This window comes from Pelobates fuscus, chromosome 6, assembly GCF_036172605.1.
Source record: "Pelobates fuscus isolate aPelFus1 chromosome 6, aPelFus1.pri, whole genome shotgun sequence".
Taxonomy (NCBI): domain Eukaryota; kingdom Metazoa; phylum Chordata; class Amphibia; order Anura; family Pelobatidae; genus Pelobates; species Pelobates fuscus.
Genome location: NC_086322.1, coordinates 123,642,469 through 123,658,598, shown reverse-complemented (window position 1 = coordinate 123,658,598; position 16,130 = coordinate 123,642,469). Strand labels below are relative to the sequence as shown.

The following is a 16,130-nucleotide window of genomic DNA, read 5'->3' as shown; positions in this document are numbered from 1 at the left end:
AACATGACATGTCCTCTTCAAGTGAGTTAATATAAAACAGTTGGGTATGAAAGGAAGGATTGCAAGTCTGTGCCACACGTTATATATCCTTTGTATTCCATTATTTATTTGCCAAGGAAGGTACCAGCTGGCTAATTAAGTGCAGCTAATTTAAACTAATGATATAGATCCTCAAGATAATATACTAATGACTAGTTGAGATTGCTGATGACACACAAGTGCACTCTTGGGCTATTTCAACAAGCCTTTCCAATGTCCCAGCTGAACCAGTCCTTCTATACACATTAAAAAAAAAAAATAAAGGCTGTTTATTCTAGCTTTCTATTCAAGAAGCACAATGATGCCATCAACAGAAACCTTAAACAGAGATCCTCAACATATAAAATAATGATATTGTTTTTTTTATTGAACTGTATAAGCCAATTTCTTTAACTTCAATTCAAAATCGTCAAAAATGTTATTTCTATCTGTATATTATTGTATGCATTTAAAATAAAATATTTAAAACAATATATGCTTTTCAGTATTAAAATTATGGTAAGTGTTCTTCAATCATGTAGTAAATGAACACAACTGTAGAATAAGTACGAAAGTGCCAGATATGAGTTAATCACTATGGTCTTTTAACTGTAGGTTTAAAGTCAGTTTAAAATGAGACAGGGTAATGTTCAAACATAGTTTAAATTCTCTGTAGATGGGAAAGTACTTCTGACATCTGCGATGAAATATCTGTAATTGGATGACCTTTGTTGCAGCTGTAAGCAAAACAATGCTAACCTTCCAGGTCAAATGACAGCAGTTTGAGAAATTGAAGATTGTACCTTGCAAATGTGTTGTAGTGCTTCTTCATATACTGTTAAAAATGAACTTTGATGTAGTATGAATGTGTCATTGTGCATTGATGATAGATCATAGCAAACCTGTTAAAATGCTTTAGAATACTGAATTTACAGACAGTTTTACTTATTATTATTATTATTATTATTATTATTATTATTATTATTATTACTATTTGTTATCACATGATGTTGTACATTATAAGGTTATTTTTTCAGAAGACAAAAACATGATATTTTGTTTTAGAAAGTTGTATAGATTGTTTATATATTTGATAGGGGAATTTAAGTCTGAATAGACATATTTATAAATTATAAATTGATGTGATGGCTAAGACATGTATAAAAAGACTTAATTCCACCTAAATTAACTTTTGAGACATAAATGTAATTGTTGATACAAAATAAGACATAAACCATTACTTAAAGTGATTTGCCTATAGTTTTCCTTTATGTGATCCACTTTTTTAAAAAGGTTAGCATTCTCCCCTTAAGCCCGAGTAGTGCAAATTAAAAAGTAAAACAATATAATAAATAAACGACACAGCTCCTATACCAATAACGTATAGCAAAAAGCCCCCACAACATAAATAACTTTTACCCCAATATAAGTGAAAGAGGTTTGATCCACAAATTACATTCTTTATCGCTCTGGCACAAAAACATTAATATCACATACGGCTACAAGCTTAGTGAATCTTTCCTATTTTAACTTTATTAAATCCATATTACACTTTGTAAATCTTGCAACTTTATTCTTTCTTTTACCTTGTTTATCTCTTTTTAGTCTGATTTTGCTTGGTGAACTTTCCTGATGTGTTTTATTTTGTGACTGATGTTAAATAAGTTTAGTAGCCCTCTTGTTTCTTAATGCATTTTATAAAAAATAGAGAGTACATTGATTTATGATTGACAACCCCACATAATTTCACGCAGTGCACTCTGCTTGAATAGTGTATGCTAAATAAAAAAGAAAATTAATGGGAACAATAAAGAAAAATTGTGTCATTCAATGGCTACCACCTCTTGCCTCAAAGCTAGTATTTATAATTACACCATCTTTATACTCTACCCTGAGAGGTACAATTAGTAGTTTGTTGATTACTTTTGTATATGTATTGCTATGTTTATATTTCATAGAAGAAATATCACTGAATCCCTATCACTGACTTCGTTAAGTTCTGAAAAAAAATATCAAATATAAACTTGCTAAGTCAGGAGTAAGAAGAAGGGGGGGAAATACCAAGTAAGCCTTGAAAAGTGGAAATCTAAACCCAAGAGGATTTGTGTAAGGAATATAAATAAAACAAAACTTATAATCGATTCTCATTTAAAAATTTCTAACACAAAAATACTGAATACCACCACCTTAACACAAACGCAGCTTGCTAGGAAGGAAATTTGAAGTAAGGATCTCTGCTAATAATGATAACAAATTCCTAATGAAGAGAGGGAAATGGCAATGCCCTCTGACATGATATAAAAAAACTCTGATGAAACGCACGTCAGGGGCACTGACAGGCGCACTTCCTGAAGTTACAAAACCTTAAGTGTGCTAACCAGAAAATGACCAACAAACATCGAGACCACTTGAGTTGGAACACAGCCTATTTCTAGAGACTGTTATCCGCACCACCTAATCTTACATATTTTATCTCAATTTGAACTATTACCTGCACTGGGGGTCGGCCTAGGCAAGACTAGAAGTGGATAGGTGTTTGACTAAGGGGTGCCCTCGAAGGCACACCATAGTTATTATTCAGGTGTCTTGAACAAAAGCCTAGTACCCTATCTGTTCCCATGTAATCTCTGGCTTTAAAGTCTTCTTCTATCACTGCAACAACTTAATGAAATTGTTGCCATTCAATAGTTATAGTTGCAATAGTGTTATACAGACCTATTGCTACAACTGAGCTATTACTGAACTGGAGTAATTTAGGCTGCAGTTCAACATCACTACATAATGGCTGTACTTCCTATCCTGTGATTCTCTTTCCCCTGATGCTCCCGGGGATAGGTGAATCACTAATCGTGTTATTGATCGTAATCTCACTTCTCTTCTATGTTCTGCCAGAACTTTTACATACTTAGTCACGACATCCTGGCAGAACAGAGGAAGCATTTATACTATTAGTGTCTATATTAATCCCGATATCACATGGGGTTATGTATATGCATTAAATAAATAAAAAATGATATAGTGTCAGAGGGCATTACCATTCCCCTCTCTTTGTTAGGAATTTCTTATCGTTATCAAAAGCAGAGATCCTTACTTAAATTTCCTTCCTAGCGAACTACTTTTGTGTTAAAGGGACACTATAGTCACCTGAACAACTTTAGCTTAATGAGCAGTTTTGGTGTATAGAACATGCCCCTGCAGCCTCACTGCTCAATCCTCTGCCATTTAGGAGTTAAATCCCTTTGTTTATGAACCCTAGTCACACCTCCCTGCATGTGACTTGCACAGCCTTCCATAAACACTTCCTGTAAAGAGAGCCCTATTTAGGCTTTCTTTATTGCAAGCTCTGTTTAATTAAGATGTTCTTATCCCCTGCTATGTTAATAGCCTGCTAGACCCTGCAAGAGCCTCCTGTATGTGATTAAAGTTCAATTTAGAGATTGAGATACAATTATGTAAAGTAAATTACATCTGTTTGAAAGTGAAACCAGTTTTTTTTTTCATGCAGGCTCTGTCAATCATAGCCAGGGGAGGTGTGGCTAGGGCTGCATAAACAGAAACAAAGTGATTTAACTCCTAAATGACAGTGAATTGAGCAGTGAAATTGCAGGGGAATGATCTATACACGAATACTTCTTTATTTAGCTAAAGTAATTTAGGTGACTATAGTGTTCCATTAAGGCGGTAGTATTCAGTATTTGGGTGTTAGAAATTTTTAAATGTGACTCTATTAAAAGTTATGTTTAATTTATATTTCTTATACAAATCCTCTTGGGTTTAGATTTCCACTTTTCAGCACTTATTCGGTATTTATCCCCACACCTCCCCCTCTTCTTACTCTTGACTTAGCAAGTTATATTTGGAATTAAATTCAACAGGGGTTATCCCTTACCAGGAGACATATGCAGACCTACAGTGAACATTGATTGCTTACTGAAAAAAATGTGTTTTAAATTTTAATATTAATATATTTTGTTCAATTACAATAGTTATTGTAAGCATCATAAATTACCTGCACAACTTTTTGTGTCTGAACATCAACAAGAAGAACACGGTTTAAAGTAGGCTGAGCCACATATATAAATTTGTCTTTGACATTAACAGCAGATGCCCATATGCAGCTTTGTGTCTCTTGTCCCTCTACTTGAGGGCAAACTTCATCCTAGAAACAAAACAGATTTTTAGGTTAAAGTTATACTGTATATTTTAACATGGAATTGGATAAGTGTCCATATGTGCAACATGGATACTACATTTACTTTAAAATGCAGCTTTCCTTACAAGTAAGTCTTAATAAGTTTGCCTCAAAAATAATAATGTATATAAATGTCTTTGGATTTAATGTTTAACTCCAAGTATAAGAGACTCTTTTATTCTTAGCAAGAACATTTTGCACAACATTCTTTGCAATAAAAATCATTAAGGTGCTTAGAATGGTACTTTAAGATAGGGTCTCCCATTTCATCAGTGATGTGTAGGATCCATGATCAGTCTTTCTTTGCAACTGGTAAGAAACTTATATATCAGGATTTATTTTACAGCTTGGAAGTATGGAAGCAGGGAGTTCACAATATTAGGATTATATATATATATATATATATATATATATATATATATATATATATATATATATAAACACAATACACTAGAAACAAAGGAATTAGGAACATAGAGGTATATAAAGATAGAAGGGAACATCTGGGTCTGATGAAAACTGTATATGTGTTTTGATTCAATGGTATAATCTTTTTATATCAAAATTACATGAATAAATTGGGCACAATGGAACAACAAAAGTAAGGTTTTCGTATGATTTTCAGCTGCATTCCCATATAAGCAATCTAACAGTAAGTCAATAAAGTCCACAAGGAATCACAGACTTTATAAGTACTCCCAATTGAACTAAAGCGATTGAGTGCAATGCTACAAAATGTGTAATAAAACTTTAATTTGTTCAGAAAATGGAGATGTTGAGTAGTAGATCATCTTTACAAGTTTGTTGTCCACAATTTTGGTTTTGCAACTGCTGTCATAAATGGTATTATTCTACTAGAATAAACGTAAAATATGCCTTTACTTGTCCTATCTCTATTTTTATCTTTCAATATTAAGAACAATTTAAGTATTTTTTGTTTTCTTAAATGAGTTAGATACTTTGTTCTTTTAACCACGTAGTGTTATGCAACTAACACAAAAAAAAAAAAAATTCATTATGTTTGTTCATAGGATGAGGTATAGCTTTTTGCCTCACCTCTGCAAATATTATTCAAGTTTATTGCAATCAAGTAATTTAATCATTAAACTGCTTATACTAATGATACTATATTTAATTATGTATTCTCTTTCTCAGTATATTATCACTGCCCATGTTTTTGCTCTAGATAAATAGTTGGATATTAACCATGACACAAAACCAAAAGGCATTAAGGAAATCGTTTCTTCATATAGACAGAATTGTGTTAAACATATATATTTAGGTGGTTAGTTAATTAAACCAATAATTTAAATTTAAACACTTTTTAGTCACATTCAATGGGATTTTCTTCTTAATCTAGTACTTACTGAATATGAATAAAATAATAGTAAATGTTACCAGTATCAGACACATTATTAGTTTTGTAATTGTATTTTGTTTAAGAAAAAAAAACCTTTTCTATAAAAGATGTTTATCAGAAAAATACAAAAAAAATATTTACCAATATAAAATGCTATAGAAACATATATAGTAACCACCAATAAAAATATGTTAGAAACCACCATGGGTCGGGGATAGGCAAGACTGATGCTACAATGTATTTGTATTATAGAAAGAGAACATTAGGAAAGTATATAAACTAATAACATTTTACATATATGTGTGATAAAAAAAAAGTATGATATATTGCAATGTATGGTTTTAAGATATTATTACTTTTTTTTCGACATAACCCTTTACCTTTTAATTATTATAGGAAAATGCTATTAAATTCCTGTGGCTTTTTATTAATGAGTTATATACATAGAGTATTCTCACATTTAAATACCAAATAATACCTGGGTTCCGATAATTTTTTCACTGGCTTTAATGTGCCTCTGGTATTCACATTCCACAGGTTGTATAACTTTGATGCCATCTTTGTTGAAAACATAGAACAAGTTTCCAATTCCAAGCCCTTAAACAGAGACAAGATGACATTTTAGTATAACACAGTTTTAATGTTCTCACAAGTTCATTGTTTCTAATAGTTTAGTTTTAAAATATCTAATATTTTCCCACAGACTACAAGCATAGCTTAATTAGTTTATTCACTACACTGGGGATTGTAGAGAGTTAGCAAATTATAAGCTACTTTAGCCCAAGATGGAAAAAAACTGTTTAGAAAAAAAAAATTGCAATTCCCTTATCAGTTCTCTACAATTTCTGGTTTACTCAATAGCTACATATACGTCCTGTTATTTCTTTATGTTGCCATGTAAATATCTTTCTCATGAAACAAACAAGTTGCATTTTTTGTGAATTGTGCAGGTTGCTGTTATGTCATGTGATATTCATAATTGTTTAAGATATAATTCTGCTTTAATTGTGCATGAATAAACCATATATCTAACATATTGCATTCTTTCTCTCATACTGTAGCAAAAAGAATTTAGTTTTTTTTGTTGACATGTTTATATTCTACACTATTGCTCACAAATACAATGTTTAGTTATGTGTCACAGCGCGGTGCACTCTCTTGTGGTGCAGTAGAATGCTGTCCATGCAGGGCCGGTGCAAGGATCAATTTTGCCGCCCTTTCATGTCACTCACTCACTGACAGACACACACATGCTGACACACATACACTCATTCAATGACACACAGACACAAACATAAACTCACTGAAAGACATACACTCAATCATTGACAGACACACACACACACTCACTGACGCACACACAGAAACTCACTGACAGAAATTCACTTACTGACACACACACACATACACTCATACAGACACTCACTGACAGATATACACTCACTCACTGATACACACACACACACACACACACTCACTGACAGACATACACTCACTCAATGACAGACAGACACACACACATTCACTGACAGACATATACTCAGTTACTGACAGACAGACACACACACACACATACACACAGAAACTCACTGACAGACACACACACACAGACGCAGACACTGACAGACATACACTCACTGACAGACACACACTCACTGACAGGCACACACACAGACATACACTCACTCACTGACACATACACACACACACACACACACACACTGACAGACATTAACTCACTCAATGACAGACACACACACACAGACACTTACTGAAAGACACACACATACAGACACAGACACTCACTGACAGACACACACACAGACACTGAGATGCACACACTCACACACACACACACACACACTCACTGACAGACACACACTCACTCACTGACAGGCACACACACAGGCAGACACTAACTGACAAACACTCACCTCCCTGGGGTCCAGTGTGGGACAGCTCCTCACTCCTCCCACCCGCTGTTTAGTATGCCAGGGGGCGGAATTATGTCATATTTTGGCTCCCGGCATCACAGAGGGTGCGCGACGGAGGAGTGAGAGGCTGCAAGAAGAACCTCCCTCACTGCCTGCCTGCTCCATCCCCTCTCCTCTGGTCACAGGCATTTGATGGCAGAGCAGGCACCTGTCATCAAAGTAAGAAGGCGCCTGCTCTGCCATACTGTGACAGGGCTCCTCTGGGCGCCCCCATATTTGGGCGCCTGGAGGAGCGGTCTGGTGCTGAGGGGTGCAGCTCTAGAGCCGCTCGCCCAACACTGTGGCCCAAAACAGGGAGAGCCCACCAGAAAATAACCCAGTGGACGCCCCCAGCAGGCTGGTGCCCTAGGCGAATGCCTAGTTCGCATAACGGTGGTGCTGGCCCTGTGTCCGTGGGCTTGCTGCCGGTGCCTTTTTCACTGAACTCCATGGCAGCCACCTCTGCAAGCCTGATTAATGCCGTCCACTGCCCTTTATGGGTCCATATTCTCTGGCCCTATTTCCGGTCACAAACATACATATGTCGTTGTGCTGACATCACGCACACACAATCTGACATCATGTGACTGGTATTGGCCAACCAGAGCCCTTCTTAGGCTATTTAAACTCAAATGAGCTATTTCTCAGGGCTTTGTTGTGGGTTCCTTATTGGTTATCTAACAGCGCATTCTGTGTATTGGTTCTATTGTATTTTGATCTTGGCTTGAACTGTTACTATTCTGACTTGTGTATTCCTTGATCTTTGGCTTGTCTTACTGTTTACATACACTCTGTTTCTATAACCTTAGCTTGTTCTGCACTATTCTATTGATTAAGGTTAAATCTGACCACTCTAAGGTCCGGTAATACATTTTAGGGTTTATGGTTATAATTTATATAGTTAACTTAAGTTCTGCATGGTAGGTATTAGTTAATCTTGACATTATGTCAGTCAGAATACCTCTAGTATTGTCACTTGATCACAACAAAGTGACAATAATGCAACCTGGAAGTACTTGACTGTATAATGACATATACATATAATGTATATATGTAATTCTCTGTGATGAAAATACTTATAGCAATCCGAACAAACATCAAAAGTACCAAATATAACCTTATAAGGCTACTCCTAAACCTATAATATAAGTATATTATATCAAAGCAAGAAACTGCCAGTTTCTGTTTTAAATGTGCACTTTACTTTTGTTTGACACATTCGGTGTTATTATTTACTATTGAAATATGCTTTAATTAGATTTTTTTTCATTTGAAATCATTCTCTTTTACCTATCTAGTGAGTTTTACAGGAAGAGAGTCTTACTCTTACTATCCTCTGTCTATCTTATAGCTATTTTCAATATTGAGTTGATAACATTTCTACAGGGGTTTAAGAGGGACATTATGGCAATTTATTCCTTACTAACGTCTCCCTGCATACCATCTGTGGGACGAGATATAATATACTTATCCTTATAAGCAAGGTTTTTGTCTATTAGATCATTGTGGGATTGATCACTGGGAGCATATTGGCCAAGAGAAAAAAAACTTTTTTGACCACGGAGCTCCATCTATCCACTTGTTTTGTTTCCTGCTTTGATATAATATACTCATATTATAAGTTTAGGAGAAGCCTTATATGGCTTGTGTGTTTTTCTATATTTGGTACCTTTGATGTTTGTTCTCTGGATTGCTTTAATTGTATTTTCATCAGAGATATTTACATATTTATCATTATATTGCCAAGTACTTTCAGGTTGCATCATTGCCACTTTGTTGTGATCAGGTGCTTTTCTTAACTAATCCAAATAATATGCTGGTCCTGTTGTTCTGTCAGATTTCCCTACCCCATGAAATTTCCCTATCCATGTCACATCTGGTGATGCGGATCAGCTGTTCTCTGTGCTGCACATGCATGATAATACTCCTGGTGGGTAGGGAAATCTCATGGATGCTGGGAGCCTTGTAAGGTTGTGAATGGTGGTGATTGTGGTTAGAATGGAGCACTTAACTGCATCATACCTATACCCTAGCTCTGTAGATGAAATTGCAGCACTTTAGAGACACCTTCCTCACTTATATGGGATCTTGACCAGTATTAACTATGAGGAAGAGAATTTCAGTCCTGTGGTTATCTGAGTGGGTCCATGTTTTGTGTGTTTTGAAGCGCATAATGTGCTTCATGTTTGCGAGTGTGCTTAAATGTGTATTGTTATCTTTGCAATAATAGATTAGAGGAATAAAGAAGATTGAGTACACTGATTGAGTGATACGCCTTCAATCAATAATAATTTTGTGAGTGCAATATATGAAAGCACATTGTGGTGTACAAACAATACTGCTCTATATATTGTTTGCATTTTCTCAGTAGATACTGTGTTTATTTCTTTAGTATTGGTGAAGACCAGATGAGTATTTTTATTTATGGAACAAGATTGTTTATAGGTTAATTTTATTCCTTATTTTGCACTGGTATTGGACTTGGTTTTATTTTATTTATATTTGGGAAAATGAGAATGGCAGGATTTTCTGTTTGTAAAAAGAAGTTCTCAATATCCTTGAGAGCAAGAGTACTTACTTAAGTTAGCCTGTTGCCCCATCACATTTACTCTACTGTCCTTGGCAAATAATACAGCCTAAATGGTAAGATGATTCTGTGGTGTGCAGTGGAAATTAATGAATAAGGATAGGATTTTGGATAATGTGAGGTTTTGTACCTTTAGTCCATGAAGGACTGTGCTAATGTGTAAAATATATCAATCCGGGGTGAGTTTTATGCCTCCAGCAGCTCAGGCATTATCATTGATAATGTGAGCTGTGATACTCCTGTAAAGGAAAATTCTGTATTTGCCGGAAGAACTTCAGAAACCAGGAAACGCAGTGGACTCGCAAACCTCTGCTTTCTCACAATAAGGATATGCAATCATATTGCACAATTCCTAGCAAATCGTCTTATGAGTGCATTGGTGACTGAGGTTTTGTCTTTTTGAGTTACCCATTTGTGCATTACTATTTGTATTTTGTATTAAGATATATGTGAGTATAATGCACAGTTGTTAAATGATTGCTATGATGCTGCTTAGTTGATAATTGTAGTTGTGTTGTAGATATACAAGTACTTTCCTTTTTGTTTGGTGCTGAATGAGTTAATTAATTGTATTAAGGTCAATCTGATAATTGTGTTAAATCTAAGAAACTCCCCTGCTTGAAAAAAAAAAGTATAGTACTTTCTTCACTACTGATATCGTCATAACTTTCAACTAGAACCAGAATGGGAAAAAGATGTATTACATATGTAAGGTTTGCAAAAAAAAAAAAAATGATCAGTTCTCCATGCATAATCCTTTAGTCTCCCTATTAAATATAAACCATCAGCGGGGTTTCTATGATTTTCTAAAAAAGTTTTTGCATGATATGGAAAGTTTTTGTTTTTGTTTTTGTTTTTTTTCTTCTGGCATAGCTATACATTAGCTAACATTATTGTGATGTAACGTTCCAGCTGAAACCTTTGTTTTTTTTCCTCATCTTTATGAACACATGAGAAAATGTGATGTTATAAAACACTACAAGGAGAATTTTGTTCATTCATTAAAGGTATCACAAAGTATATTCTGTCCTTCCACTCCGGAAAAGCGAAGTATTCATAATTAGTTCCCATTATTAATTCATAATTAGTTCCCATACTACATTTTTATACATTCTCCTAATAACTGGAATCGGAGTTTCTCACATGAAATTGTACTAAACACATTTTATTACAGTGTATTCTCGCTGGAGACTAACCATAGTATTAACTCATGCAACGTTTAATCCATCATTGCACATTGTTTTCTATTTTACAATTTTAATGATTAAATGGTATAGATGGTAGTAGAACTAAGCTCATCACATTAAATTTGGGGATTACCTTGGTGGCCCTTTTTATCAGCAGCCTGTTTGATTATTTTGTGTTTGTAAAGGAAGTTATTTTTCAGTCAAAAGGAGTTCTATTGAATTGGTGTACAAATTTAGACCCCTTTTCCTGATTTGGAAAAATTAAATCTCTGCTGCTTTATCAATTTGCCTAAATGGTCAAGAATTTGCTATTTAGTTGTCAAATCAATCCAACTGCTTAAATAATGAACCTATTAGAAAGTCAAACAAAACCTATATGTAACATTCACAGAACTTTCACTCAAAACGATTAAAGTCATGTGGTAATAAATCAATATTTTACATTTGCAGTATATGTACATAGAAAATAAGACTAAATAAAACTGGAAAATACTATCTATTCCAGTTAATGGATTGAATGGATTTTTATGCATGCTGACTGAAATACAACATTTTTTAACCATTAAGAAAGGTATTGATCTCTTTAATATTTACGCAACCCCAAAAATATTACTTTTCAGTTTAGGAAGATGCATGAATTTAAACACGATTGAAATTGCTCTGGTACATCACCATGGCACTTTATTTAAAAGCTTCTCTGAAAATTGCAAACGAGTGAGGTAATTGGGTAGTAATTGTATATCATTGTCCTTTACAAATAACCCTCTTCAACTCTTCTTTTAGAACATATTTTAACCATTTAAAGTTTATTGTAACCGACTAACAATAATATTTATTAAAGATAAAAAAGAACAGCATTTGAAGCATCCATAAAGCAATAGAGACTATTAAATAATTTAATATATTAAATTGCTCTTAAAAAAGGAAGTGTGCAAGTATAACCTAAGTTAATCCCAAAAGCATAATTAAAGTAAAAACTTTGATTTTCAATCATTTATTTCAAGTCCCTCTGAGGTTCAATAGGACTGCTCAGTAGATCACTCAAGGTGTGAATTTAATGTTTTATGTAATATGTAAAAAGTAGAAAATGTCAATGAATAATGTGAGGATGTACAGCTGTCTTCAGTTGTTCACTAGACATGATTACTATAGATAGCATACATCTATGGTAGATATGATCATAGATAAAGTGATCATTTATCATCTACTGGTATTAGTTTGACAGTTCTAATAAGGAAGTTCAGTAGAATTACATTTTTGTTCAATTATCATAGAAGTTCAGGCAGCAAGTATGAATGAACAACAATACGTTTTTACAGTTGTAGAGAGTTTAGTATTTAAATCTATTCATTTATGTTGTTACAGTACACTGTACAGTATTGTATATGTTTTTCTTCTTTTTGGATTTAATCATTATTTGGTGTATTTTTCTGAATACTGAGCTTTGGATTTTATCTATCATGTTATTGATTCTGATATTGAGAAGTTATCAGTTCATAAAATAAATATCCAATTGTTATTATTGTTTCAATCATATATATATTAATATATAAACAGATATTTAATCACAATCACCTCATTTCATGTACTAATGGCTAAACAGCAGCAGTTGGTAGGGGTTGAGGAGGGTTCATAGCTAGCTTCATCCTTCTTATTTAGTCAATACCTTCATCTCACCATTCAGAGAATTGGTGATGTACCAGTTTAACTGAAACTGTTTAATTTTTAAGCCCTATCAGCAGAACATTGTGTAAAGTAGGACAAGTCCCCCCACAAGTACAAGTTGAAAAATTCTGGGTGGCTAGTAATGGTTGGCTGTGAACTTTTTTTAACACACACTGCCATATGTGGTGTGATCATGAACTAATGTTTATTTATTAATTTATTTGTTTATGTATTTAATATGTTGGGACTTGGGAATTGTTATAGACAACAAACTATGCAACAATGTGCAATGTCATTCAGCAGTGGCTAAGGCCAGTAAGGTATTGTCATGCATGAAAAAGGGCATTCATTCTCAGGATGAGAATATAATTTTGCCTCTTTATAAGTTGCTGTTAAGACAACATCTTGAATATGCTGTGCAATTTTGGGCACCTGTTCTAAAGAAGGATATTATGGCACAAGAAAGAGTGCAGAGGCGGGCTACAAAATTAATAAAAAGGAATGGAACATTTTAGCAATGAAAAAAGGTTAACAAATTTAAACCTCTTTAGTTGAGAAAAACGTTGCCTCAGAGGGGATATGATAACATTATTCAAATATATTCGTGGCCAATACAAACCATTGTGTGAAAATCAATTCACAAACCGGACTTTACATAGGACACGAGGTAATGCGTTTAGACTGAAAGAAAGAAGATTTAGTCTAAGACAAAGGAAAGGTTTTTTTTTTTTTACCGTAAGAACAATAAGGATATGGAATTATCTGCCTGAAGAAGTGTTTTTTTCAGAGTCCATACAGATGTTTAAACAGCAACTAGATGCATACTTGCAAAAACAGAATATCCAATTATATAATTTTTAAACTGTAGGGTAATAGCTTCTTGATCCAAGGATCCAAGGATAAATATGACTGGCATTTTTGGGTAAAATGGATTGTTTTCCCCTAGTTTGTTGCAACACTGGTGCTTCAAACTGTTTTTTTTTTTTTTTTGCCTTCTTTTGGATCAACAGCAAAAAAGCAAATGTGAGGATGGATGAACTTCATGGACACATGTCTCTTTTCAGCTTATGTAACTATTTGCCTGCTGGTTGCTTGTGCATATTATTTTACAGTCAGATGGGTCTGCTGAAAAGCAAGCAAAAAGCATTTCCACATTTATCCACCTATAAATAAATATGTTAAACACTGTTTTATTGCGTGCAATAAAGCTTGATGCTGGCAATTGGGTAAACAGTAATTTATCACACTTCCCATAGGCTGCTATGCAGAAAATTAACAAATTGCAGTCAATAGCAACAGAACATTGAAGCAGACCGAAATGTAGTACTCAATTGTTCACGCAGCGAACGTAGCAAGATTGTGTCCAATACATAAAATTAAAATTTTAGCATATTATATATATAAATTAGCTAAGCATCACATATTTAAAAAAAAGTTGCATTATATTTTTAAATTAAATAAACATGACATTGAAGTTAAAGCATAGATTTTGGGGGGGAACAATAACATATTTGGTATTTTGGCAAAAAGAGAACCTAATACTACTCGAATACATTTATTTTTACTTAATTAATTTGCTTCCTCTATATTATTTCACGCATGTCTTCTTCCTTTGCTGTAAATACCTATAAAAATACCTGTCTTATCTCTATCCCTGTTTATTAGGCCTTGATTAACAAACCCAGCCTCGCAAGCAAAAACTCAGACTTTATTTTCTTTACACTATTTTATTCATTGGTATAGCTTCCAGAGAAGCGACAGCTCCCCTTTAAATATCATACAAAATGGTTACATTTTAAATGTTAACTTTTAGGATGTGAAAAATAGGTTACTGGCTAATGAAGTTAAATGACAGAAAAATGAGCAGTGAGACTGCAGGGGCATGATCTACACACCAAAGCTGCTTCATTAAACTAAAGTTGTTTTGATGACTATAGTATCCCCTTAACCCCTTAGTGACCAGACCGCTCCCAATTACATAAACAACCAGAAGACATGTAAAAGACAGACAATCATGTAGTTCTTAACAAAAAATGCTGTTAAAATTTTACATTTTTCCTAAACCTGGTAACCCCCCCCCCCCCCCCAAGTCTAGATCCCATTTTACTAATTCTTAGTGCAAAACATAGGCTTTTATAAAAATAGCCTTGTGCTGGGTGCACCCTGGGTGGTTCTACGGTAAGCAAAAAAAAAACAGGCTTCTTAATGTAGCATGTGTCATTTTGTCATATTTGTCATATTTTGACCATTTTGCCACCATGCTGTCCCCTACCTACAAAAATGTATTGTAAAATACACACACTCGGCTGTGAGTATCATTTCCAGAAGCATACTGAACAGACCAACAATTTTCTTGTATTCAGTTCTCAAATTTAAAGCAACTCTGCCACAGCGATAATGTTTTTGAATATTGTATAACTATAAAAAAAATTATGAAATACTCATCATGACTGAGATAGACTTTTCATTGAAATTAAAGCACAGTCAAAAGATTTAATAGGACAACGTTGCAACTGCTTTGTTATATGGTCAAGTCCCAGCTTAACAAAACCTGACAAAAGGTTGTGATTCTACCATCAAGTTTTGTGAATTCTCAAAGCCATATTAGCAATTGCTTGGGGAATAGAACACCTCTAGCTAAACACAAGAGTTGGACTATAGAGGATCCTATTGTCTTAGGGGATCCTCTATAGACCACAGTGTTGTATTCTTGCACATGCATAAGATAATGCAAAGACCAACAGGTCGAATATATATGCTTACATTTTAGATTTGAGTATAAAAGTTATTGATAGTGAAGCAGTTGATCATTTGTTACGATAGAAAATAAAACCAAATAAAGTTCAAGTAAAATAATGTGTTTCAATTAATACATTTAAAAAACAAAAATAGAAAAAATGCAATATATTGTGAATACCTTCTTTTCTCCATAATATATTGGAAACTGCAGCATGTTGGAAAGAAAAAAAAACACATAAGTGAAAAATGGTGGACTGTTAAAAACATGTAACATTATCGTGTTTATTGTACAAGATTATAGCCTACTGCAACTTCATACATATATTACACTTTAAACACTACGACACATTTCTTTTTATAGCAGTTGTTAGATTTTCTAGGTACACTAGCACGTTATAATGTCAAAATA

At 33.9% G+C, this 16,130-nt stretch overlaps 1 protein-coding gene across 4 annotated transcripts in view; it reads right to left on the bottom strand.

Moving 5' to 3' along the window:
- FSTL5 (follistatin like 5) overlaps positions 1 to 16,130 on the bottom strand; it is a 1,067,859-nt gene that overhangs the window by 405,744 nt on the left and 645,985 nt on the right. For 3 of the 4 annotated variants that reach the window (XR_010091251.1, XM_063458208.1, XM_063458209.1), the window contains 3 exons: positions 15,900 to 15,926; positions 6,049 to 6,167; positions 4,028 to 4,177 (listed from right to left, as the gene is read on the bottom strand). Coding sequence is in view for 3 of the 4 variants with exons in the window: in XM_063458208.1 (XP_063314278.1) it covers positions 4,028 to 4,177; positions 6,049 to 6,167; positions 15,900 to 15,926 (296 nt within the window). In the remaining variant the exon portion in view is untranslated. The remainder of the gene's footprint in view (positions 1 to 4,027; positions 4,178 to 6,048; positions 6,168 to 15,899; positions 15,927 to 16,130) is intronic. The other variant, XM_063458210.1, reaches the window with a different exon arrangement.